Source organism: Lathyrus oleraceus, chromosome 2, assembly GCF_024323335.1.
Source record: "Lathyrus oleraceus cultivar Zhongwan6 chromosome 2, CAAS_Psat_ZW6_1.0, whole genome shotgun sequence".
NCBI lineage: Eukaryota > Viridiplantae > Streptophyta > Magnoliopsida > Fabales > Fabaceae > Lathyrus > Lathyrus oleraceus.
Genome location: NC_066580.1, coordinates 15,892,964 through 15,919,808, shown reverse-complemented (window position 1 = coordinate 15,919,808; position 26,845 = coordinate 15,892,964). Strand labels below are relative to the sequence as shown.

Sequence of the window (26,845 nt, the reverse complement as noted above, 5' to 3'; positions counted from 1 at the left end):
GGGTGAGATTGGGTGACTTTGGGAAATCGATAGCTTTGTGATTTTTCCTCTATCTAGCTTTAGATCAATTATTCTCTCTCAAAATATAATTTTGGCTTAATTTATTTTTTGAATTTTTAATTTAATTTATTAATTCGTTTTGGTTACTTAATTAAAAAAGGTACATTATAGTTTCTTAAAATGTTTCCGTTAACCTAATTGATCTATTCCCTTAAATTTTATTAAAAAATTTAATTTTTTATATTATAAATATTCAAATGACTTCTTACATAGTTAAAATTCTACTTTCCTTTGCAACAATTGCATTCTTTCTGATCAAATTGGTTCAGAACATAATCTATCAAGCTTTTTCTCATGATAAATTAATCACAACTCAAAATCATCATCAATCATCAATCAAGTTTATTTATGAGTCTTCTTCCTAAATAATCTTTCATACATATCAATTAATATTTTTCAATATTTTGAAGGATACTCTTTTGGAGGGTGTAATCCACATAGTGTTTTTGACATAGAGATCGATGGAAATTTGATATATACTAATGCTTTCATTCTTCATAAAATTTTGATTTTTAATTAGTGATTGTTTCTTTTCTTGTCTCTTGTTTTAGCTTCCCAAATCCGTATGCGTTTTCACATTTTCTAATCCAATAAATATAACTCTCTAAAAAAAGTTTATTTTTTTACTAGGTCTTTGTTATGGTGTTCAATTTTTGAAGTTTTTGAAGTTTTAAGATTTTTACAGAAATGGAGTGTTGGAGTTCGGTTGATGGGGTGGTTGGGATAGATCAAGCCTCACAAGAAGAAACATATTCCGAAAAACAAAACTACTGATGCAAATAGTCAAAAGAATGCAGATGTTAAGAAATTGAAATCGAAGTTTTAGAGAATATTTTCACAGAGATCGAAATCGAAGTTTGTGGAAAGAAAATTCAATGAGTCTGGATCTATTGGTGGAGGGAGCAAAGCGCCGTCGATGATGGTAGACCTAATTTTAAAGGCTAAGCAGAATAAAATTAATCTTTCGAAGACAAGAACAATGGCACCGCAGAGACCTCTTCAATTAAATCATGTGCTTAAAGCAAAATAAATTGTTTATTTTTAATAATTACTCGTTCAAATTGTAGATTTCTTATTTTTATATACTATATTTATTGTTCATATAATTCTTTTATGTAAATTAATTAATGATTTTTATTTTTTTTGAGTTTAAAGAGTGATTTATGTGCCTTTTTCTTGAAAAAAAATGTATATGAATATGCAAATAAACTTGCCGTACTTACTATCATTTTTGTTAAGTCATTACACATATGACATATCAACTGTAATATTTTTCTATTCGATCCCCAGATTGGATTAGGGGCGAACTCCTACGAATTGATTGTTTCGATTTAACAAACAGTCACTTAGATTTATCCATGGTTTGTTTACTCCTATACCGAAAATCCCATTTGTTATAAAAAAAGGATTTGTTTTAGTTATATTCTTTTTTTTTTTCTAATATATTTGTTAGATAAGAAAATCGATCTCTGGTATCTATATAATTCATTTTGATGTTATTTATAATTTTTTTTTTCAATTTATCTTAAGGGTGACACACAAGTAATCCATTTTCTCTATTTTTTGATCTCTGCGTGAATCATATGTTTGCAACAAAGGGACAGAATTTTCTCAATTCCAATCGACTAGGCGTATTGTGACTAAAACGGAATTTAAAATTAATCTAAAAGATCTGGTGACTAATTATGCCTATAATTTATTTTAATGATTCATTTTTCTTCCACTTTGCCTAAAAAATTTACCTAAAAAGTTAAATCACTAAATCCAATCCTATTAATTTAACACATTCATCTTTTTGTTTCGTCTTTCGATTTTGTTTCGAATACTACTTTTTAAAAGCATTCATAATGTTAATGATTATTAAGGCTTAACATTGCACAAGAAAATAATTGAACTTGAACTTTTATCAGTATAAAAAAATGGCACCTTCCTTTAAAATGGCCACAATGTACATTGGACTACAAACGAATTCCCTATATTCGATTACACATTTCTAGCTCACACTCATCAGATCACAGCTATTGCCCATGAACACTACCTTCCTAATCTAAGATCTAAGATCATAGGTATTGCCGAAGGCTCTCCCCACTCATAGACTCCATTTCCTGTAGAATTTCTTGAGCAAGAGATTTAACTGAAAGCTCCACATCCTCAAGAAGTTCACCAAGGAAGGGGATTGTTTCCGCTAATAATACTAAATATTCTTCTTTCAAGTTATCTACAAAATGTTTAATAATTCTCAGGCCCAATATTCTAGTTCGCGTCTTCTCGCTACGTGTCTGCATCAAAACCTGCAAAATAACCAAAGAATATTCAGCTGATAGAGAATGTGGATAACCTGAAATGGTTACATAACGTTTTACTCAACATACCAGAAAAGGTAATTCAAACATTGCATGCATTTTTCAACTTAAATGAGTTTTATAAGTTACTTTGTCCTGGTATATTACTATTGGTAATATATACTCAGCACAACATCAATTAAGAGTACACCAGAAATAGAAATAACAAACGATACCTCGTGGTTCAGAGGTTTCCACAAAAGGTCAGAACCAGCTGTGACAGCCATTTGGCCGATGCACACGACGAGTAGGTCATCAAATTCCTTCACGCCAGGTATACTCAAGCTGTTGTCATCTATCGATGCAGGTGGATCTAGGACAAGTTGAGACACAATAGGTTTTAACAACATCTGCAACAAGTATCATAGGAAAGTCAGTGAAGTGATATGACAAGCAAAATCACTGCTCAAAGGAGGCTTAATGTCTAAAATAAATATTTTACTTAATGACAAAGTAGGTAACAACCACCATGCCTTACCCCAACAAGTGGGGTCGACTACTTATAATGTAGACAAGAAAATGAAGATAACATGCAAAGTAATATCAGATGCAATGAATATTTTCACAAACCACCAAGATGCCAAAAAATGCACTAATAATGGAATGTGCCGTCCAAACAATAAGATGAAAAAATATCTGCTTAAACTTTTTCATTACAACCCATATTGAATAATTAGTGTAAAAAATATATTAACCTGGAAATTTGAGGACTCAAGAAACTTCAAGCTCCCAGTGTCATAGAGGAAACACTTGTGTAGGGATGACAGGACCAGTGTCCTGAGATGCCATCCCTTGATAGATAAGCTACTTGTTTCTTTTACATCATCATCCATAATCTTAGCCTTCTTTTTCTTTCGACTCAGACTAGACACATTAGAGTCTCCGCAGTCGCCTAGATGACGAACACAGCTACCAAGTAGGTATTTGAAGTAAGGAACAAACAATGACCTAGAAATAAGAAAAGAATGTCATTTGATAATCATTTCAAATAAAAACAAGTTACTCATGTCAAAACTTTCAATATAATATTGTAAACAAACTGCAACTGCTTCGTAACTCAACTGCATCAATAGTTGACATGATTATGTAGTTGACTTGAATACACTACTTAATCTTCAGCCAATAATGAAAAGCTTACCAAAAAAAAAATCTAGAGATACCTGGACAAAGTGTCCTTTAACGTTCATAACCTCCGTAAAGCACTTATTACAAATATTATCTAAGGAATACAGAGAAATTAGGCAGTGACTTACCGATGGTTCTCAGCAAGTTTATTTACCATGCCATAAAAAGATATGGCCCTATCCATGCTTCCTGCCGATGCAGTTTCATCCACTACAGATTCTGCCCATTCAATACTCTTTACAAAAAGAGGCTTGAACATGCTCTCCGTAAGTTTTAGGGTCAGCGCAAGCATAGCACTCATCACACCTTTTTCCACTAAATCAATATTTTGAACTGAACGAGGACTTTGACGGCGAAGATCAAGAGCAGCAAGGCAAAAGTCAAAAATCTTTCCATGGAATGCCACGATAGATGATCTGTCCATTGCACCAATAAATGTTGCCAACATATCAAACACAACTTTTAAGCTTTTATCCCCAGCTTCAACGGCAGCAGGATATAGTTTTAACAACGGCTGCAAGGCAAGCCGTACCTGTAATAAAATGATGTTCAGTTAGAAAAACAGGCACTCATTTCATACTAGCACAGTCAAACAATACTTATGTTTTAGCAAGCCTTACTGGAATTTTTCCAGCAAGAAGCTTTCGTAATCCATGAGCTCGGGAATCCACTTTGGGATACATTCCGGAGACATATTCAGGATGAAGCACCAGAAGCTCCATGATATTTGTGAGATATGGATTTAGGAATCCACCAAGCTTGTCCACAACAGCCTCCAAAGTAACAAGAACAGAAATAAAATGGGGTTCAATTGAGACTGATAAAACATCATTAGTTTTTGGTTTCAAATCCTGACTAGACAGCACAATACGAGAGGACTTCATCACATTGTCCATAATTTGAGGAAGTTCAGCCAATGCTTTTGGACCAAGAACATTGATCAACGCAGCAGATGTTCGAAGGCAGCTAGAAGTCACAGCCAAGTTATGAGATGTAATACATTTTGTAATAGATCCAAGGCATACACCAAAGATGGAACTATTCGAAGGGAACCTTTCGGCAAGAACTTCCAACGCTGAAACTGCTGCTACTTTCAAAGAGGTATTTGATGAATCACCAAGTACTTGAAGAATTTCTAAACACATTTTATCAAGTGACTCTTGAGAACTTTCATCCATATGAAGCCAAGGAAAACTTGATCTTGACCTTGAACCTTTGCTGTCTTTAAGAGCTAAGCTGACTTTTTCGTGATTTCTTGCAGCATCACATAACAGCCCAAGAGCCTGCAGCACAAGTCATGCAGTATCAGATAACATAATAGTTATGTATCCACACTCAATATGTTTACCAAGATGTGTACTGATGACAAACTAACAAAAATATAACTTTTGCTAGATACAGTAGAACCATGGCATATGTAAAGCATGTGAATAATGAGTCTCTTATTACAAATCCTCGAATTAAAATACAATATATGTTTAAGGGAATATCCCAAATCCAATGTCCTGGTCTCTAAAACTGGGAGAATAAATAGGGAAACAAATTATGGTACACATTAGATCATAGTCATGCAAGATTCTAACAAAACCTTCTTATATTTGAAATAATCTAATAAAATATCATACCTTTTTTCCAACATTTTTATCTGAATGGTGGAGCAACTTAATTATGCTCTTAAAGTATACCGAAGGTATCATGACCATTGTTATATTCCTCACAAGAGCACGCGTAGTTTCCTTCAACTCTTTCCTCATAATGACTGGGAAATTCAGTTGCTTTTTTCTTGCATCTACAAGATGCAAGAGGAAAACAACATGTTCCATAAGCCCTCCAAGTGCGGCCTGCGATAATGACAGCGCGTCATATATAATTTGAATTTGAATTTGAATATGAATATGAATCTTTGGCTGGAATAAACAGAACTGTTCAAAGACTACTCAAAGAATAGAACATCAAATACAAGCATGCAAGACCAGTGATATCACACTGAGAAATCAAAAAGAGCATCTCAGAATGAAAAATAGTTAAAATACAAAGCAAAATCAAACAGTCTATATACAATGAGTATTTCAGTTCATAATGCTAAGACTGTTTCAGTATTATTATTATCAGCCAGAGATTTAAACCTCAATATACTTAAGAAATTACTGATTAGCTGAAAGCTAACAATTTTGCCATGCAATACATCACATTAATTGCTCAACTAAGAGATGTCAATTTCTAAACTATGTCAATGAGATATGATATTATGTCTGTTACCATTGCTTTACAATGAACATTCGACACTGGTGCTTTTCAAAAATCATTATATATACTAATCATCAGGATGTTGCCCGATAGAATTGAACAAAGAGAGATATTAAAAGGCATAAACTTTGTCGCATCATCTGTGATATGGATTATACCTGAATGACAACTGTGTCTTCCCCTGATTCTAGTTTGAATAGCAATTCAGGATCTTGCAATTTTTGCAAAGAAAATTGCATTGCCAGAAACAACTCCAGAAATATTGACCGGTCAACATTTGTATTTCCTCTCTGTTCAAAGATAATAACTAAAGATGGAAGCCAGGTCATACTTGTAAACTGCTCACAAATTTGCACTGCTAATTTATATTCCCACTCTTTAGTACAAAATGATAAAGCATCTGGCGTCTGAATATTGACGAAAAGGCTGGCTTTCCTTGAAACCAGTGAAGAGAACAACAAAATAAGCAATGAGGACAAGCTTTTACCCTCGCCCAAAGTTCTGCAAAGCATTCACCAGTGTAAGATGCAGATCACAAACCAATGGATAATTACAATATTAGGATCACGATGTAGAAAGTACCGTAGGAGATGTAAAACAATGGATAGCCTTCTGTGCTCAACTATTTCAGGAAATATATCTATGAAAACCTGAAGGATGAAAAATACATTATAAGATTGATTGACTAAGAGTTACATCCAATCGTGAGCGAGATAGTTATGAAGGCCCAGAAGTATTGTCATGAAATACCAACCTTCAGTAATTTCTCCACATCATCTGTCTTAGACAGCCAACAAGGAACAATTGCAGATATAAGATCCTCAAAAACATGCTTTGAATGACTGTCAATCTACATAGAAATGGTGAGTGGTTATTTGGAATATTGGACCCATACCCTCACAAATTTGCAAGCAAGAGATTACAAAAGTTGGAAGATTTAATACGGATTTAATCATTAAAATTGAGGATTGAAGAAAAGAAGCAGGGACCCAAATGAGGGGGAAGCCAACAATTACAGACCTGTGTAACAGCTGATACCCCAATAACCGGAAGAATATCAAGTATATGCTCGAAAACTTTTTCTGGCAAGACTTTAATAACAGCAGAAAGCAGAGAAAATATATGGTTGCGGGTGACTAAAACATTGGTAGTCCGGGCACACTCTATCAGTAGCTTAATGTTAATCTCATCCGTCAATTTTTCCTGTCATATGTAATGAAAATTAATAAAAGGAAGCAGAAAAATTAGCAATGAGGTCGTTTAAATTTTCTATTATCATATAAATATTTCAGATTCACCGTAAGAAAGCATACATTTAGCGCAGTTATGCTTTTAAGAGACATGATTATATCCTCCAGGATAATCAATAGAGTCTGTTGAATATGAATTATGGATTCAGAAGGACTTGATGAGGGTTGGCTTGATCCTTCCTCAAAGGAAAGAGTATCATTTACCCATTCTTCTGAAAATACCTTGCTAAGAAGTTTAAATAAGGGGTCTAAAAGAAAATGCCTGCAAGAGTCAAACTACAAAATTAGCACAATGAAATCATTTGTCCAACTTTACAGTCATGGTACTAAGATAATAATAAAATCACCTGTTTGTTATGTCTTTCTTCAGTAATAAAACGTCAAGAAGGGAACTAAGAAGATAGACTGGATCATCTATTCTACATATGTCATTAGTGGGAAGTTCTGCTTCTTGATCTGTTGTCAATTTCTGTCTCTTTTTTGTCTTGTCATCTGCTGACCTGACTATGCCACATTTTGGTGCAAGTATGAGATCAAGTATGTGGCCAACAGTTGAGAAATTTATCTGCAATTCCATAAAAACCACAAATTATTCTCAGTTTAATTTTTCCCTTATTTGACATGGAAGCTGGAGAAAAACACCTACTGCAATAAACAGAACCATAGTACCAAAACAAAAACAAACAAAAAAATCTATAATGCAAATAACTCATTGACCAAAAATATAATGGCCAAGTGAAATCAAACTCAGAATTTAGATGTTACTGTTAAAATTTACACAAGAAAACATCCAAAATGAAAAACAGGCATTGTCCAAAACGAAAACTAATATAATCCCAGGATAGCATGGCTAAACATAAGATATACCAATTTCTCTGGATTTATAGTTCTCAACATAAACATTCAGTTCTTTATCTTACACATTCTTCAAACAAATAGAGATCTCCTCTTCAAAAACACATTCCGAATTCCAAAATCACCATAGTAAATTGATTTGTCTATATAGCAGTACTCGGTACAATTGATGATAATTATTTACTACTGGATAGTCTTGGACGACTTGGGGTCCTTCCCGAGCAAGCTCTGGATGTGTCCTACTTTAAAAAAGTTGCTAAATGCTTGTTCTACAAATTGAATGAAAAAGAATCTTTGGCAATATGCACTCTTAGTCAGTTGTCACCCTGAATGCACGGATTGAAGCAACTGTCTGTCATTGGCTTATTTAAGGATAGAACTGTGTCTTTAGCAATGTAGTATAAATATAGTGTTAAGCTAATTTGGTCAAGACACCTGAGTGTCATATGTTTTGGTTGTATGTTTTAAGGTAGCAATGAACCAGAGAAATACAAAACAGAAACCAAAATGAAAAACAAGCAAACGAACCTTAATTAAGACAAGACATGTTTGATGAAAAAATAATCAAGAGCAGCAAGAAACTCACATCTATGCGCATTAAAGCCTCTTTAGTTGCACTTTGTACATCACCGTTAGCACTACGGCACAAAAAAACAAGTGCCCGAAATAAATTCTCCTGACATACAAGAAAAAACAATAGTTTAGGTCATAGTAGTGACGTTTTTCGTTTACCCAACAAAAATATTAACGCGGTGCATTACACCAAGAAAACACACATGTCTGCCTATCATGAATGACAACAGACTCTAAAAATAAATAATTGTATTGCTAATAAGACCTTCACTTTATTCTGCAACCCCGTATAGAATTGACTATTAAGTTTGTTCAAGACAGAGATACAAGGCTCTAAATAGGCAGGGTCATCTGAAGTCATGTCATCCAACTGAAAAAGGCAATGACCAAGGTCAGTAAATTCACAATTACAAGCAAGGGAAGGACATACGAAAAGCATGTATCTTGACTTCTCACCTGCAACGTTTTCAGTAAAGGATCTTGAAGATCATCTCCACCTGAGGGAGATGACATAACACAGCTCTACACAAAGAAAGAGAATTAGCTCACCAAACCTCAGATTGAAGGTTTCAACAGCTAAAACTTAATATTAGAATACACACACCTCCAACAAAAGGCACATTATCTTAGTTCTGGTGTTTGAAATTTTCTGGCTAGATTTGCTACGGTCATCATAGTATTGCTCTATAGAACGGGACAACACTGGCGCAATATTAGGATGCATAATAGCATACCCAACTCCCTTGAGCGAGGAGAGAATCATTAGCTGCCAGAAAAATCAATGTTCATAATCATATCGCTATTACCACAATTAAAATCATATGAAGAGAAACAAAGAAGAGAGTTAATGTGAAGACATCAAACCTTCCCGTAGTTGGAGAATTTCAGAGCAGAACCCAAAATGAACTCAAGTATTCTTTCTTTTGTGGGCTGGTCAAACCTATGTCCAAAAATAAAGCAGGAAAAAATCTCGGAAGTAAATACAAATGAATAATACTCTTTCTGGATGAAAATAATGAACAATCCTGCTAGAAAGACAAAAAAGTTCCAACGGGCAACATAGAAAAAAATAGCAAATGACACATGACATAAATCTGCATCAACTAATTTAGAGTCAATCACACCAGAAGATCCCTAAATCCTAAGCTATCCCATTTTAGCAATACAAAGCAACAGCTCAAATACTTGTCGAAGGCCAGGTACACAATCTATCCCAATATTTTACACATTATATGGAAGTAAGATATCGACCATATATCCAAATTCCCCTCTACAGATTTGAAAGATCAGGAAAATTTCAATAACAGAAGCAGGAAACATGGAAATGGATGTGATGAGCAGCTAAGTCAATGAATATATACCAAATAGTTGTGTGGTGATAAAAGTGGAGCCTTCAGAAGATAATAGTTGAAGTAACATTATATACCTGTTTTCCATATTTTGAGGTACTAAGATATTATGACAGGATGAACCCAGTGTGGATGCGAACAATGATGGAAGAAACTTCTTGTCGGATAATATAAGTGTTTTTTGCTGATCCAACAACAATAGAAGTTCACCCAGAAAATGGAACCAGGTAGCGTTGTTCCCTGTTGTTACATGTTTAGGTACTTCTATAGGTAAAAATAATTAGGCATAAAGGGTTAAATACAAATAATCTGACAATGAAGTACCGTTTTTCTTGCCAGAACGTTCAATGCGACACCACAAGGCGCGCAACTCATCAATACATTTCATGGAAGCAACCCTTACAGTCTGCAAAGAATTTCAAAAGATGCAAATATATCATTTGAGCCAACACAGTTCCTCAAATCAAGATAACATCCAACAAAAGATTAAGAAGCATAAGCAATAAATAACAAAAAAACAATCTGTCCACAAGCATATATATGCAGCGAGCAAATAAGGAAAACATGCACACAAAATCAGTAGGCAAATCTGACAAAGAGTCATACCTGATCATCACCAGCCAATGGAACAAGAATAGAAGGAAATTCGGCCAAAAGTTCAGTTTGCCATTTATCTTGTGACAGACTACATAGGAATGCATAGCACTGAAGACTTTCAACCTGAACTGCAACAGGAACACCTGTACGACAAAAGTTCCAACAAACAATCAAGCTACTATGCACTGCTTCAGACGTATAAAATGTTAACTATAGACTATGCATTGACTATGCATTATGTGAGATGTTGACATTTAGAAAGGAACTGAACATTCTATCTTAAAAGAAAGATTTCTCGGTACAAGCAACACAGTATTGTCCATTTAAGACAGAGTACAACAAGCAACAGGGAAACTGTGGAGTGTACCTTCATCTGTGAAAAACTTAGATAATAGGCGGGCAGGCGATACACTGCACTGTGCAGCTAAGAAATGGAGGTGTTCACGGAATGCATGTTTGAACTTTGAGGAAGCAAAAAATACAAACAGATCCTTTATCATGCTATCATCCTGCATATTACAAAAGGTTCATTCATCAAACCAGGCAACCAACAGAGAGAAGTGGGAGGATAATAAAACTGAGCAATAGAAGAGGAGGTATAAGAAAGAAATTTCTTAATGCTCAAGTTATTTACACTCAGTTGATCCTCTTGTCTATTTATACCCTTTTAGTAAATAAACATAAATTACATTTACAAGTTAATGATATTGCTACTTCCTAAGTGCATTATGATATCACATGACTATGTACATAAATATATTTTATACAACTCCAATACTAAAATTAATTCCTAAAGAAGGAAACCTAGTTAATAAGACAAAATTGAATAAAGGCTTAAGAAATATAGAAGGAACTACTGACCAGCCGATTGCCTGAAGATTCTGCTGACATTAGTGCTGAGATCAGCCTCCAAAATATACAAACCATAACTTTTGCATTTAAAGGTCTGAGGTTGGCATACAAAAGGTGATCAAAGAAAGAACTACAGTCCCAGTCTAACATTTCAGAATTGAACTGCAAACAATTCCACAACAAACAAAAAAAGTTAGTAATCACAAGAAAAAACAAGACAAATAAAAGCAACCGTGGGAGAGTAAACCCCTCATACCTCATCCAAAAGAACATCACCAGCATTCACTAAAGATTCCAACTCAGCCTTCAGAATAGGAAACACACTTTTAAACAGTGCAGAAAAGCCATCACCTTTGATTGAAAAAGAAAGTCAATATTCATCATTCTCTAACCCTATTTTTGGATATTTGGACAAATTTAATACACAAAAACGGGAACTGCAAGTCTTCAACTTGAAAGAGATAAGATATACTACTCTAAATAAGCACTTCTGAATTGCTTCTAAATATGGCACTCTTCTATTTACTTGTGTATTTAAGTAATTTTTTCAGGAAGAAAAAGGAGATTCAAAATGACAAAAGGAAAACTAACCTTTTGATTTTACCAGCAGAAGAGACTGCAACAGAACAAAAAAGAAGAGTGTCTTTGACAATTCTGAATCATTGCAGCTTTCAACAAACCAGACAATATTATCTTCGGGGTGGGCCATGAAATTGCTAGCCAGGTTATTGATAACCTTCAAGTTAATAGAAGATAAACTTCCAAGTATCGGAGTCTGCAATTGAACTTTCTGAATTAGTAAAGTAGAATGTGATTGACGACTGGTTGTGATTAACTATTCAGAAGTTTGATGAAGCCAAAATATGTCCATGAGAAAACCCCCAAGTGCTACACATATTATCAGTAAAACAACAAGATACTCATGTACTAGACAAGGTCCTATTTGCCCATTCCTACAGTCAAACTTAAAAGTGATGTCAGGAAAGAAATTTGAACATTCAATTTTTGTTGTTTTTCCAAGCCAATGGGACTTTGTGACTGATTATATATCCTTAGTTTACCCAATTCTATGTAGGATCTTAAGTTTGACAAACTTTCCGTTTCGAACAACACTTTGGTTTTTACAATATAAAAGTATACATTAAAATACAAAAACATTGGCAAATCAAATCCTGTGTAGTAATGTACCGTTTCTTCAGAGCTAGACACAGCAACATTCTGATAAAGTGGCCAGTTAAATTTGTTGAGTAGTACAAGAGCTTTTAAATTCAAGCCCTGTGTCTGCAACAAGAAAGATAAGTAATCGCCAGGTGATAATCAGCAAGTCAATGCAGGTATCCGAATGCAACAATGAAGTAAGAATAGACAAAGTCGGGAATAATCAATAAAAAAAATGTTAAATTTGAAGTCCAGTCGAACCTGTGGCATAGCAAGGAGTAATGGAAAAATCATGGCAGCAATGTTTTTCAAGTAATCAGAATGATCATGGAAATATGATATGGCTTTCTTTAAACAGGTGACAGCAACTTCTCCAGTTAGACTAACATTATCAGTTGAACCTGCATAAGAGAATTTAAAAAACAAATCAACAACCGTATGCCGGGCAGGCCCAATATTTAGCCCTAAGCCAAATTCTAAATTGAGGCGCTTTTATAAAAAGTAATTACAAAAGTTGCAAATTATAATAGTGTTGTAGCAAAAAAATAAAAGTTTTGCTCCTAATACATGTCAATTTATTAGTAACTTGTGCTTTTGGTAGCAAATATTAATAAATAAATAAACTCAGGCAGAAAGCAAGAGCTTTACTAGATTAGGCCTTGGTCCAACAAATCATTTATACATCCCTCTCCACTAGGCTAGATGAGTTGTCATTCAATGAACTACTACTAAAAGAAACAAAGGCAAGACTGCTTGTTAAAAGAATTTCAAAACACAGATTCTTTAGGAACGAAATGTGAACTTATCCCAAAGGTATAATGTAACTGTAAATTTACTTCACAGTAAACAAACTGTGCAGTACTTTAGTGAGGACAATTATACACCATCGTCAGTCCCACTACTTTCTCCCCAGCACTGTTTTGACGAGTTAGAGCTCCTCTCCCACTCGCTCTTGCCCACGAAGTCTTTGTCTCTTGAATTCTAATGAAGGTACTACCTCTCTTATAACTATAATTAACTATAAAATCTTAGATGTGTAAAAGGCTAATTAAATAACAGATTATTTCAGAAAAATACAAACGGAAATGTATGGGTTGAAGGCCATTTACTCATAGTAAAAATAAAATACAATCATATTTGGATTAAAAAATAAATGAAACCGGACAACCCAGACATCGATCAAAAATAATTAAGCTCAGATGAACTAATCAATCTCCCTGTATAATAGAAAGGCAGATTAGCATATTCTGAACAATTAGATAAGCATGAAGGAGACTTTAACTCTTATTTAATGCTTTGGAAGGCCAAATCTATGTTCACTGCACACGAGTTGCCCACCACAACTAAACAGTTATCACCCAACAAAACTACATTAAGAGAAAAAGATTCATTTTCAAGCAGCTGATCCGAAGTCGATCGGTATGAGTACCATAACATCTCTAATACAAAATGCATGTCTTGACTTGTATATCATTAACCAGTCACGGTGTTTATTTTTGCAACACAGACAAACATGTTTATTATGCTCTGATGTAACATTTAAATAAAAGAGGGAGCTGAATTTCTACCAAATTATTTTTATTTTTAATATACCACACTTACCAGACAGCAGCTTGCCAACACATCTTCTTAGCACAGTTTGCAGTGTCTCAATAAGCTTAGAAGCACCTAGTACATTTTGCAAGCCATCAACATTTAAAGCTGCTTGAACAACTGTTAAGTCTTTATCATCAAGCTGTCTCAAAATGGCCTCTTGAATGTCAACAAGACCCTGATCAACAAAACATTTTGTATAGAACTTCATAGTTAAAAGGTTGAGGACAAGGAATGTGAGATAGGAATCACGAATGCACTGTATAACTTCGCAAAAATTTACAGCATGAGATTTCTCGTACTCTAGTATATTCTCATATGTCCATGCACTGGCACACACAACTGGTAGCATCAATCCAACACAACTAACACTTTGACCAAATTATAAAGGTTACCCCATGTCAACTTCAAAGCAGCTCAGATTTTCATATCAAAAAACACAAATTATATTGTTATTTATCATAATCAAGTGAATGTTTTGAAAATAAAATAAAATTTTCAAAATTGTTGTTTCAGTGTTTTTCTAGCTTTAATTATATCGAATAATATTAGCTTCAATAAAGTTATATCAGAAATTCAATTTTTTAAACTAGAACAAACGGGTCCATAATCCCCCCTACCTTATAAACCGCCAAATAAAGTTTTCTATCAAAATCAACTAACCCACACCCACCAATTATGTGTAATATCAATGGCCTTACAACTCCCTCTCTCTCAGCAACAACACATATATTAGATTACAAATATAATCAGTTCAAATCATTTGAAATGGAATTCAAGATATAGAAAGACATTTCCAAACAAAAACAGTTTGACAAATATACAACACAAACTTTCCAGATAAAATATAATCAAAAATAGGCAATAATATTTAATCAAGGGTCTTGCTAACAAGTGCCCCGGGGCACTCTTTAAGCATTCCAAAAAAATAAAATATTCTATAAAAAGGTTAATCATTTCAATTTCCAAAGCATTAAATACACACGTTTCCAAGAAAAGTTGCTATTTTAAGGCCTTAAAGAGTGCCCCTGGAGCACTCGTTAGCATTTTCCTTTAATCAATAGGCCACAATGATCAGATATTTTTGTAAAATATCGGTAATTAACCATATTGAGCAAAAAATCTGAATATTTCAACTCCAAGGATAAATGCCAAGGATGTTCTTAAACCAATGTCACACATGAAAATATAAATGAAGGATATAGTTTTAGGAGGAGAGGGTAAGAGTAGCAGCTGAGCATAGATACCTCTGAAACAAATGCCTTGGTTTTCAAGATGCCAGAAGAATTTATATCACGCAGTGTAGTGCGTCTAACATCAGCCTATACCACATCAAATAAGAATGAAGCTCATAAATACTAACAGAAAATAGATGACCATTCACACTTCAGGATTATAGACAGTGAAATTCAATAGAAAGTTAATGGGTGGTACCTTTGGATGATACAAGGCAAACCAAACTTTAGACTCTGAGATATCAGATGATGAATCCAAATTACCATCCAACATCTTACATAAAATCTTATACAGTGAATCGTCTTTCTTTGAATGTGCTTTGTTATTCTGTTGAAGTTGAACAAGCTGAGTTCAGACCATTAAGACATTTGTATAATCGCTAACAAAGAAAAGAATAAAAAAGTTCAGCATACCTGAAGGAAATGATTAACTGCTCCACGGAGTTCAGACGGATACTTTGTATTAACAATTATTAGAATCTTTTTTGCCCATCCAGCTAATTGACATTTGAAAAACAACAGAGGACAATAAGCAAGGCATCATATCATAATTGAATAATTGACTACACTGCAACTATTGTATTAGCTAGTTTAGTCATTAAGCCAAGAGCTGAGCCAGGTACAGCTGTAAAAACTAATTTAGTTGTTAGTTACAGAAGTTACAGTTACAACTATTGGTGATAGAATACAGAAATAATTTCCATCCATACTAAATGTTCTCACATTCTAGAGTTCTCTGAAATCTTAATTTAGAATCAGAATACACACCTGACATCAAAGAAATCGAGTCATCAACTTTTTGTGATAGTTTCACACAAGTTGATAGGATTTTGGTGACCACATGATGAACAGAATCATTTATGGGGACCTTTTCTATCAAGGACAGCAAAGCCTGCTGGCAGTATTCATCTTTAGAACTGCAAATGAATAATAATCAGCACAAAAAAGATTTTGATAGTATAGTATGCATAGATCGCCAGAAAGAGAATCATAGAATTCTCACCTGCAGTCAATTAGGGAGTCCAATAAAACAACAAGAAACTTTTCAATGTTGAACTCCTTGGACAATTCTAATAAAACCCCTGGCAAATCCCTGGAAAAAAAGGATTTTATAAATCATGTGTATAAATGATTAATATGCAAATGGAAACAGCCAAACCACAGGTATCTTCTACAAGTTGAACAGTTTGAGGTAGAGTACCTTAGTTCCTTTAAAATCTCCAAGGCCTTTATTGGAAGTATTTGAACATTTTGGGACTGGGAAAATTCAAACACAACAAAGTAAGAATAAAAGTACAACCAAGTTAAAAGTATAGACATAGCACAACAAGAAGAAAATAGGATGAAAAATTCTGTCACAAAATGGTACCTGGACAAGATTGATTAAGGCAATAAGGGACAACCGAAACCAATGAAGATCTATCAACTCATTAGCCTCCTCCCGAGCAACCTCGGCAACTGAACGTATCAAAATATTCAAAAGTTTAGAAGCCAATGCAGCTTTATTCCCAAGTAAGCCAACTATCATCAATGAACTGGCCTGCAAAGTACAACAGTGCATGAGAAAGTGCCACAAAAACACAATAAAAAAGAAATATATGTAGCATCAAGTGCCAATATTTAGAATATAAAAGACTATAAGATCAGTAACAGATGATCCTGAATGAATAATGAAGAATACATAGAACACGCTCTTTTTAAACAAGAAATTAGAAGCCAGGTCCTACTCGGTAATCAACTGGCTCAGAAAAGGTTGCTTGTTCTCTCCTCTCTCACCTCTCTTATTCCCCTTCTCGCAATTCTCTCCCTATGACTGAACCTGTATTTAAATCAACAGTTGTGCCTAACAATCCCTCTTTGCCTGCCTAAATTGGATCCTCCTAATAGGAAGTTTGCAAACTTAAACAGAGTCCTAAAAGTAAGGTGATACATATACTATAGAAAATCATATTTTTTTAAGTGGTACACAAAACGTATGATGTTCTTTGGGTGACGGAAGTGAAATCTTAAATAGAGATACATTTCCTTAGACGTGTGTGTTTGAGAAAGAGTTGGCCCATGGTTTGTTTGGTGTTCAGTGCATGTTCTTTTGAAGAGAGTTTCCTTCTCAATTACAAACACAGAGAGCGAGTGGAGAGATCTTTAACATCAGTGAATAAGTTTTATTTCTTTTGTGATTTAAAAATAGGGTAAGAATAAATAATGTAAGAATGACCATGGATAAATTGTACAGAAAAAACATTCAATAAACAACAATCAGTCAGCCTTATCCAAATATGCAGGTTTACAATCATACTTTGGTTACATTGTTATTCCGGAGTTTGAGGACTTTCAAAATCATATAATCAACAGCAAAATCATGCAATAAATTGATTGAACAAATCATAGGTTATAACATGAGCTACTCCAAGCATATTCTAGATTAATAGAAAGTCATAGAAGTGAATATAATTTCTTAACATAAGAGGGAAAATGCAAGAGAATGTATTACTATTCATGATGCATAATAAAATATTAAGGGGAAAATGCAAATTCATTTCACATGGTCTGCCCATTTCGAAGCTTGTGTACAGCCAGCTAACCAAAAGGTTAGTCACAAAAATTTCGAAATGATGCCCACATATAATATAATCAGTTTGAATGAACGAAAAACATTCTAACCTTGTGATCTGAAAGCCCCTTAACACCTGACTGAAGACCAGAGACCACAAAAGGAAGTATTCTCTTGACAATATCATCATCAACGGTCACAACCGTCCCCAAAAGTTCAATGAAAACGGCAGTACAAAAGCCAATTACATTCTTCGAAGGTTGAAACTTTTTAGACGGAGATGCCTGCAACCAAAAATGTAGCTATCTTATTATATAACCCTCTTACACAGCTATCAAATTCACATATAAACACTTCTATTTTACTCACGTAGTTGCATAGAACTTCTAATACGCCCTTATCACGAAGGCATTGCTGCACTATAACCATTCTAGGTGGCGGTGCACCAGAGACTTTCACACCCTCCAGAAACCCCCATGTACCATTCCTTCACAGAAATCAATAAAAAATCATCAGAAACCATTCCAACTCCAACTAGTAATGTACATCACAGCCAACCAAACACGGTAGTAATGAACAAGCAATATTATCTTTATAACCTTATATCAAGTATCTGTACTACTCGAACAAATGCATGTGTGTCGTGGTATGGCAATGCGCACAATATCAAATCCTCATTGTTGTACACATGAATCCTGAAGCCCAAAATAAGTCACATCAAATTTTACAAAACATAATCACTTGAAAAAAAAAACAAATTATGAAATAGAGTGCTCACTTGTGTCTTCGTATCAAATATTCAAGAGTTTGAAGTGCAGACGGAAGTATAAAAAATCCAGAAACAAGTTTTAAATACGAATTAATCAACACATTAAGTTGATTATTCTGTTCTATCCCCATTAACTCTCTATCCAACTCTTTACTTCGGTGGCTGAACAAATCATTCTTATAATTCCTAAACCGTTCATCGTTGCTAATAAGAACCTCCAAACCTGTAACAGAACCAAAAACTCAATTCAATACACAACAATAAAACTCATCCAACTAAGCTTATCAAAAAAGAGCAAAAGAATATTGAAAAGAGCATTGAAAAGAACATTGAAAAGTGAAGTTACCTTGAAGAGCAATAGTGAAAATGGATTCAATATTAATATCAGCAGCTTCTTTAGGATCGAACAAGATAGAAGGACGAGTGAAAGGTCTTCTGAGAGGTGCGGAATCAACATGTGCGATGGATCTGATAGCTTCTAATTGAGAGGCTATGGAAGTTGCCATTGCTAGGGTTTTGCAACGAACCAGTGAATGAGAGGTTAGGGTTTTGGTTTTGTTGCTTCCTCTCCTTCGTCCACAAAAATGTCGAAAAGAGGCAGAAGAAGAAGAAGAGAAGAGAACTAAAATGTGGCGCAGCAGGGTTTAGGGCTTTGTGTTTCTAACAGTCAACTTTGACGACGTCGTTTTATCTCACAAGTAATTTTGAACCAAAAATAAAATAAAAAAGTTGGTATATTAAGCGTGGTTAATTTAGGTTTAGGTTGAAAATCAAAATACCTCAAATCATGTCTAACTAAAAAAAAGTTATTTGCTTAGGTTAAAGAGTAATATGTATTTAAGAAGGTCATCTTGATTATCCTAGTGGCATTAACAGTCGTAGACTCGTAGTCTATAGAGAAAGAAGAGAAAAGTATCTTATATTATTATAGATTATAAAAAGTTTTTTCATTTTAATAATTTAGAATATAATTTTAGAAATTTAAAAATATATAATCTATTTTTTATTATATCAAAATTTAATTATTTTTTTTAAAATCAATTACTTTTCTAATAAAAACAAATAGTTTTGACAAGCCTAGTATAAATTATTAAAGTGATTATTTTTATAAGAATTGATTTGTTTTCTCGAAAAAAAATGATAACAAAAGACCATCAATATTTTTTTAATCAATTTGTTTCGTTTCGGAATCATAATTGATGTTGATTGATGACGTAGGACTTTGAAATCGGTGATGTTGATCTTTAGTGCGGTGACGCATGGTGGACCTACAAGATTATAATTCAAACGCTCAAGTTAGTTACATAGTCTAAGATGAGTATAGTAAAAAGTATAGATCATAAAAGTGTTCATTGAGTCTCATGTGTGTTGACCATATATGTTGGATCATCTTGATTGGGCTACACATGATTGGGCCCGTGCATTAGGTCTTTGGTCGGTCCATAACAGTTTCTCCCAATGCTTGTTGGGTGTGTACTAGTTGGGAAGTTTTTCCAAGTCGCAACTGACATCTAGAGACCACGTTTAACCATATAGAGAAGTATGAAAGTCATGGTATAGTTACAAAAGTAATAGGGAACAAACGCATTAAATATTCTCTCATCATCGAAAGTTTTGTTGATTTTTTCAGACACGTCGCTTTAGGTTAACAAGTTAGGGCATGGCCCTTCCCCCTAGGGCAATCGAGTGCACTTAAGTTCGTGTGCAATTCCTAGATGAAATATGACTGTTGATTTCTAACTTCTTATTTCTATTGAGTTTGTTCGTTGCTCGCCTTCCTTCCGTTATATATAAAGGCATATAGGCTTTTGGGAGAACTTTTGAGTGTACTTTCTTCCTCGCCTTAAGAGTATCTCTGAGAGTGTTTGCTTTTCCTCAAACAAAGTTTCTCTTTCTCACTTAACTTTCACCTTTTTCATCAAACTGTATTCCTGTTATGTACCCTTCTTACCCGAATTTTGTTTCATGACTTCAGTATTTTCTTTACCATGGTCAATGTAAATGATCATCTCATAAGTTTGCCTAATAATTTTGGGAGTGGTGATCACTCTCCTTTAGTTATGGCAGAAACCTCTTTTAGTTCAGATTCTTACCACCTAGTCATTAATCAATCAATTCTAGTGGTTATACATGTATTTGATGACTCTAGATCGGAAAAGTATTCTAGTGGTTATTTGGGTAGAGAAGTTTACTTTAATAATCTTCTTTCGGCACTTTTTTTCATATAAGGATGTTGTATATAAAGTAAAGGGGAAAGAAGAAAAAGTGTTGAAGTTAAAGAAGGCATTGTACGGTATCAAGCAAGAACGGTGAACTTGGAGCGTTCGAATTGATAAGTACTTTCAAGACAAGAACTTAATCAAGTGTCCATATGAGCATGAACTTTATATCAAAGTGTAAATTAAAGATATTTTGATTGTGTGCTTGTATGTAGATGACTTGATCTCACATGGACCAATCCAAGCATGATTGAAGAGTTCAAAAAAGACATGTCAAATGAATTTAAGATGGCAGATATGGGGCTCATGGTATATTATCTCAGCATAGAAGTAAAGCAAGAGGACAAAGAAATTTTTATCACACAAGAAGGTTACACCAAAGATGTCCTTAAGAAGTTCAAGATGGATGACGTCAATCAGGTTGGCACCCCGATGAAATGTGGCAGCAAGTTAAGCAAGCGTGAAATCAGAGAGATTATGGATCTAACTCTTTTACAAAAGTTTGATTGGAAGTCTATCTGTGTACATTTTAATTTTAAACTCATTAAAAATTTATCTTTTAGTTATAGTTGGTATTTTTTATTTATAAATATGAATATTCAGATTTAAATAGAGGATTCATATGACATTTGAAGTAAGAAATGATATTGGAGATTGGCCCTTGGAGTTTCTTAAAGATTACAGTTCTATATGTGAAGATGATGAATATGTAAATTCTTGTACCTTTAAGGAGCCATAACAAGAACTCATTCCTAAAGATAATACCATTGATGAATGGGTTCCTTTTGAGGGGCACAAATTTAATAGTGATGACGATGCTTATGACTTTTACTTTATATTTGCATGAAAAAAATGGATTTTCGATTCGACGTGATCATATTTATAAAACTTATAAAAATGAGTCTGAATATAATCCATTTGGAATTTATAAAAGATAATTTGTTTGTCATCAAGTTGGTATTGTTAGACAACACAAAGTTAGTGAAATGGAAACTCAAAGGAAACGAAAATCTTCAAGATGCAGTTACAATGAAAAGATTTTTGTTGCTAAAAGAGCAGTTGGCTCTGAGGAGAAATAAGTGGTAATATATTTCAATAATAATCATAACCATGAGTTATTACATGATAAGGAGGTCCACCTTCTTCCTACTAATCGTAACATATCAATTATTGATCAAAATCTTAGACAATTGTTATCAAAAGTTGGTTGCTTTGCGAGTCTTACAGTGAGGGTGCTTGAGTTATAGAAAGGAATAGATACATGAAACGTACCTTTTTTATAAAAAGATATCAAAAAATTTATTCAATCACACAATGGTATTGGTCAAGAAAATGATGTTTCAAATGTTTTCAAATTATGCAAAAGTCTCAAAGATATAAATGAGACTTCAAATATGATTTTACGGTGGATGAAAGTAACAAATCGGGGCATATTATTTGGGAGTTTGTGAAGGAGAATGGCGATCCAAAACACATCGGAAATTAAAAATTTCTCCTTTAGTGATTCTTACGAATAAGCATGATCAGTGATAGAATCATTACCTCTTTTGGCGATTGAATCCCTTGATGCAAATCTAAGGAGTGATCACGAACATTGAATGGTGACAACGCATCTAATCAGTCCACACAAATGGATTCCTTCAATCTCAATGTTAGCTGCTACAAATGAAGGCTTTGAGAGAGAGAGAGAGAGAGAGAGAGAGAGAGAGAGAGAGAGAAATAAAATTTTCATCTGAACAAATATTTCTGCACAAAGGTTCTATTTATAGAACCACTTATGTGAGTTGTAAGTTAAAAATCTCACTTAAGTGTATGTGGCCCATATCTTATGATATACCAAAATCACTTAAGTGTGTGGTACCTTACCATATTTCGTATTATACTTAAGTGCATTGTACCTTACGATGTTCTATAATTCACTTAAGTGAACCGTACCTTACGGCGTTCCTTATTTACTATATCTCTCATTAATATATCCTTTTGTGTGTGACCCTATAGGTTTTCGCGACATTGACAATTATATTAAATCACGTATTTATCATAATAAACAGTGAGCAGTATCTAGCAACACATCACTGCTATCCAAGATACGAAAATGTCATGTGATATGACAAATCCTTTTGTGATAATACTTGTGTGTACAATTACCCTTTTACCCTTATGTGTATATTGAACACAAGGCATGGACCGTGTCATCCTTGTCTAGTTAAATATTGGATCCTTAAACATTTATCATGTTACGCAGGATGGACAAATTCCATCTAGGTCACTCATGTCCCTCAACATGCTTCGTGTAGTACCCATCAACTATCTTTATGGTCATCCAGTTACGGACAAAGTTTGATTAGCAATAAGGCACTCGACTTTACATTTAGGGTCCATAGTGGTTTTAGGTCGAAGAGTGGTATACACCCCTATCACCGTGAGAATAACTTATGACACTTTGCATTACATTCTATATAGTATTCTCATAGCGAGTCAATTCAGTATAAATATTACTCTTAATATTCATACATATGTTTAAGACTTGATAACTCCTCATCCATGATCCATAAGATGTGATCATCAGTCTATATACATAATAGTCTTAATGCTTTAATGTTATCCCACTTCACAACAAAGCTCGACTACAGATACTTTAAGAATAATGTCCTTATGTTTAATGGGGTCCCATGATTAAGTCACATTTGATACATTAAACGAACTGACTATTATAGGGACTTTATTAAACAAACATAATAAAGAAATAGTCTTTTATTATTAATAAATAATTTGATACAAGTACCAAAAGTATTGACCTCTAGGACTTACACCAACAATTTGGTGATTCAATTCGAGCATATGAATCGTTTGGAGATGTGGTTGTTTTTTATACCACGTATTGAATAAACTATTATGATATGCCACTTGGAATATGGGTAGGAATTGATAATCATGGAAATTAAAAAAAAAATAGATGTGTTATATTGAGAGATGAGAAGATTCATTCTTTTGCATGGGCTTTAAAGGTATTATTTTTTATGTTTTTAAAGTAACTTTATATTTGCTTGTGTTATATTGAAAATTAATTGATGCATTTTATATTTATGTTGCTATTTCTAGAGTGTTATTTATCTTTTGTCAAAGGAAAATATCCACAAACAATTCTTATGGATCAAGATCTTGCACTTAAAGAAGCCATTGCAATGGAGTTGTCAAACACTAAACATGCATTTTGCACCTGACACATTGTTGCAAAGTTATCAAGCTGGTTTTCTTTTCCATTGGGTTCGAGATACAATGAATTAAAAAATGAGTTTTATAGGGTTTATCATTTAGGATGTACTAATGATTTTGAACGATAATGGAAATCAATGTTTGCACAATTTGGTCTAAGCATGGATAAACATATTTACCGAATCTACTCCCATCGTAAATATTAGTCCCTAGCTTATTTGAAAGACTATTTTTTCGCCAAAATGACAATAATTAGACGTTCATAATCAATCAACGTATATAAAAAAAAATTCTTAGATTTTTGTAAATCGAGTATGACCTTATTTGAGTACATCGTTAAAAGTATATTGTTTTTTTTTATATTGAAAATAAGGAATAATTAATATATTTTGTTTTGGTTGGTTGGTGTTGCTTTCAATATTAGAAATCAAGCAGGAGGAGAATCAAGAATGCGTCAAAAGCATCATAACCCTAAAATTAGAACAAGTTTTTCTATTGAGGAACATGTTGCATCTATGCTTACACCGCATGCATTTGAGTTGCTCCAGCATGAAATTGAATTGTCTACAAAAATATGATGCAACTCGAACAAGGCATGATTATGTTGCGCGACATCATACCAAAGTTGACGGAGGTTGGCTAATAATTTGGAAAGATGAAGAAGAATCAATCTCTCGTTCTTGTAAATATTTTGAGTTTTCTAAAATATTATGCATACATGCTATTCGAGTTCTAGTTATAAAAAAATATTTTTGTCTTCCATCAAAATATCTTCCTTTCCGTTGGAGAAAAGAAAGCTCATTGATTTCAAAATATAGTCACATAATCAACAACAACGATGTTTCCTATGTTGAGTTTCAGTCTCTAATTCAATGCTTGGAAGTTGAACCCTCAAAGACAAAAGAGCGGAAACAAGTTGCTACAAAAGAGTTAGAGAAAGTCATTCATTAGATAAAAGGCATGAATGCAAGTCAAGATAATTTGATTGATTTGGAACCTAATGTTAGAAATAATGATAGTTGTGAAGTTGAAAATCCCGTTGTTTCAAAAACCAAAGGTCAACCAAAAGGATCAAGACAAAAAGGAATGGTCGAGGTTGCAAAGAAGTCTCATTGTTGTCACGTTCCGAATTGTGGCGGAACCGATCATGACTCACGAAATTGTCCTAACAAAAAGAAAACTATTGAAGTATTGTCTTTTCAATCTTCTGTCAAGTAAGTTTGAATTGTTGTTTTTTATATTAATGTCTAGATTTATTGAATGTTATTATTGATATTTTTTTTTTAATGATGCTTTGATAGGATCACAAAAGGCTGGAGCCATTTATATACAAATATATAATGAGTTGGCTAAAAGAAAATGCTCAAAATTGGTTTCTAATGTGAGTTTATTTTTGCTTAAAAGTTGTAAATAGTGATTTGTAATACCAAATGTCCATACTGGTGTGAATATTCATGCAAACACGTATTGGTGTTGTATAAGCAGGGAGGGAGAAGAACTTTATCTCTCTATTTTTTTTCTTCATAAGATGGAAGTAGTCAAATGGCAATGACATAGTACCTGAAAAGTAATGAAGTAAAGGTTTAAAAGATAAACAATATAATGCTTTATAAAATAAATTTCAGAATTAAATTCAAAATAATATATATATATATATATATATATATATATATATATATATATATATATATATATATATATATATATATATGGTGAATTCATCACATTGCTACTCTTTTATGTTAAAGTGTCAACACTTCTCCCCATCCACACTTTTTGTTATCAGTGCTATCTCTAACAATTCACCTCATCCACATTTTTTTCCACCTTTGGTGCCTATCATCATCAATACTCTTTTTTAAATAAATAAAAATGATCAAGATTTATGTAAATATTATTTATGAAAAATTGTATTTTGACAATGTTTGTGCATTTAATAAGATTACGGAGTATTACTTTCTTAAAGATTTAAAGATTAGGGTTTGCCTAACAAAATTAAATATTTATTATGAGAGAGTTGTGATAATAAGTATACTAAAGTTAAAAGCAATAAATGTTATGTTAATTTGTAGATTTGGGGTACATGTTAAAAAACTCACAAATAAAAAATTCATATTTATGCAAACAATCACTGCTCTAAGGTGTTGATGCAAACACTCATTACTCCTAGTGCCACTATTTATCATGAGTTTCAACTTCAAAATGAAGTTGTCATACCGAAGCAACATATTGTTTGGTAAGCATTTTACATGAAAGTATCTATGTATTAATAATACTATTAAATCTCATGAAAAAAATTATTTTACCCGAACTATTTTATGAATGTAACACATTATTAAAGCTCTGTTTATGTATCATTATACTTTGTATAGTCTACAAAATATCTTTCATTTAAACATTTACGAGACATTTGTTTCAAGGCTTGTGATTATATTTCTGCAAATAATTGCTTATACATAAGCATTTATATGATAAACATTTATGTTATAAGTGCTTAATTATCGTAAAATGCAGTCAAACTAGTTGAATATAACATGCTCAAACAATGGTAAATTCAGTACATACCGCATGCCAGATCCAACAACTTCGCAGATCTAACAATTGTGTACTCAAATTTATAATTGAGTTTTTACCAAAAGGGATGATGACAGTTATGTGGAGATTATTGTTGTTGATATTAGAGTTTCGGGCTCACATGAAACACTATAGTGATATGATGTTGTTAATACCATTTGCTTTATTCACGATGTTGGATTAACAAAAAGATTAATTTTATCTTTGTAAATAATACTCTGGGTGATACATATTTTGTGACAGGATCAAAACTACACTTATAGATTATTTGTATCATAAT

At 33.4% G+C, this 26,845-nt stretch overlaps 1 protein-coding gene and 1 pseudogene across 1 annotated transcript; one reads left to right on the top strand and one right to left on the bottom strand.

Annotated features, from left to right (window-relative positions):
* Positions 1-1,946: 1,946 nt before the first annotated feature.
* On the bottom strand, positions 1,947-19,224 carry LOC127117694 (uncharacterized protein At3g06530). Its single transcript, XM_051047786.1, has 39 exons — positions 18,903-19,224; positions 18,566-18,779; positions 18,387-18,482; positions 18,157-18,274; positions 17,898-18,071; positions 16,606-16,776; positions 16,438-16,493; positions 16,240-16,329; positions 16,005-16,153; positions 15,651-15,733; positions 15,436-15,564; positions 15,249-15,323; positions 14,011-14,179; positions 12,670-12,809; positions 12,439-12,531; positions 11,842-12,025; positions 11,507-11,601; positions 11,260-11,412; positions 10,766-10,907; positions 10,408-10,541; positions 10,126-10,207; positions 9,879-10,041; positions 9,317-9,392; positions 9,057-9,218; positions 8,909-8,974; positions 8,718-8,822; positions 8,466-8,555; positions 7,372-7,589; positions 7,088-7,286; positions 6,795-6,977; positions 6,529-6,624; positions 6,357-6,424; positions 5,933-6,275; positions 5,153-5,368; positions 4,148-4,810; positions 3,656-4,059; positions 3,098-3,350; positions 2,579-2,752; positions 1,947-2,351 (listed from the first exon to the last, which is right to left on the bottom strand). Exons 1-39 carry the CDS (start codon positions 19,060-19,062, stop codon positions 2,121-2,123), a joined length of 6,417 nt encoding a protein of 2,138 aa, XP_050903743.1. The 5' UTR covers positions 19,063-19,224; the 3' UTR covers positions 1,947-2,120.
* A 1,839-nt stretch (positions 19,225-21,063) lies between these two features.
* Positions 21,064-25,209, top strand: LOC127121660 (putative protein FAR1-RELATED SEQUENCE 10; annotated as a pseudogene).
* The last annotated feature ends 1,636 nt before the right edge of the window (positions 25,210-26,845 follow it).

Bases quoted from the DNA above. Each gene is read 5' to 3' on its own strand.
- LOC127117694 (XM_051047786.1), bottom strand. From the start codon at position 19,062: ATGGCAACTTCCATAGCCTCTCAATTAGAAGCTATCAGATCCATCGCA. The intron at 11,602-11,841 runs GTTAGTTTTCCT...TTTCAATCAAAG, and splicing joins TCTGCTGGTAAAATCAAAAG to GTGATGGCTTTTCTGCACTG. The intron at 3,351-3,655 runs GTAAGTCACTGC...TCTTATTTCTAG, and splicing joins AAACTTGCTGAGAACCATCG to GTCATTGTTTGTTCCTTACT.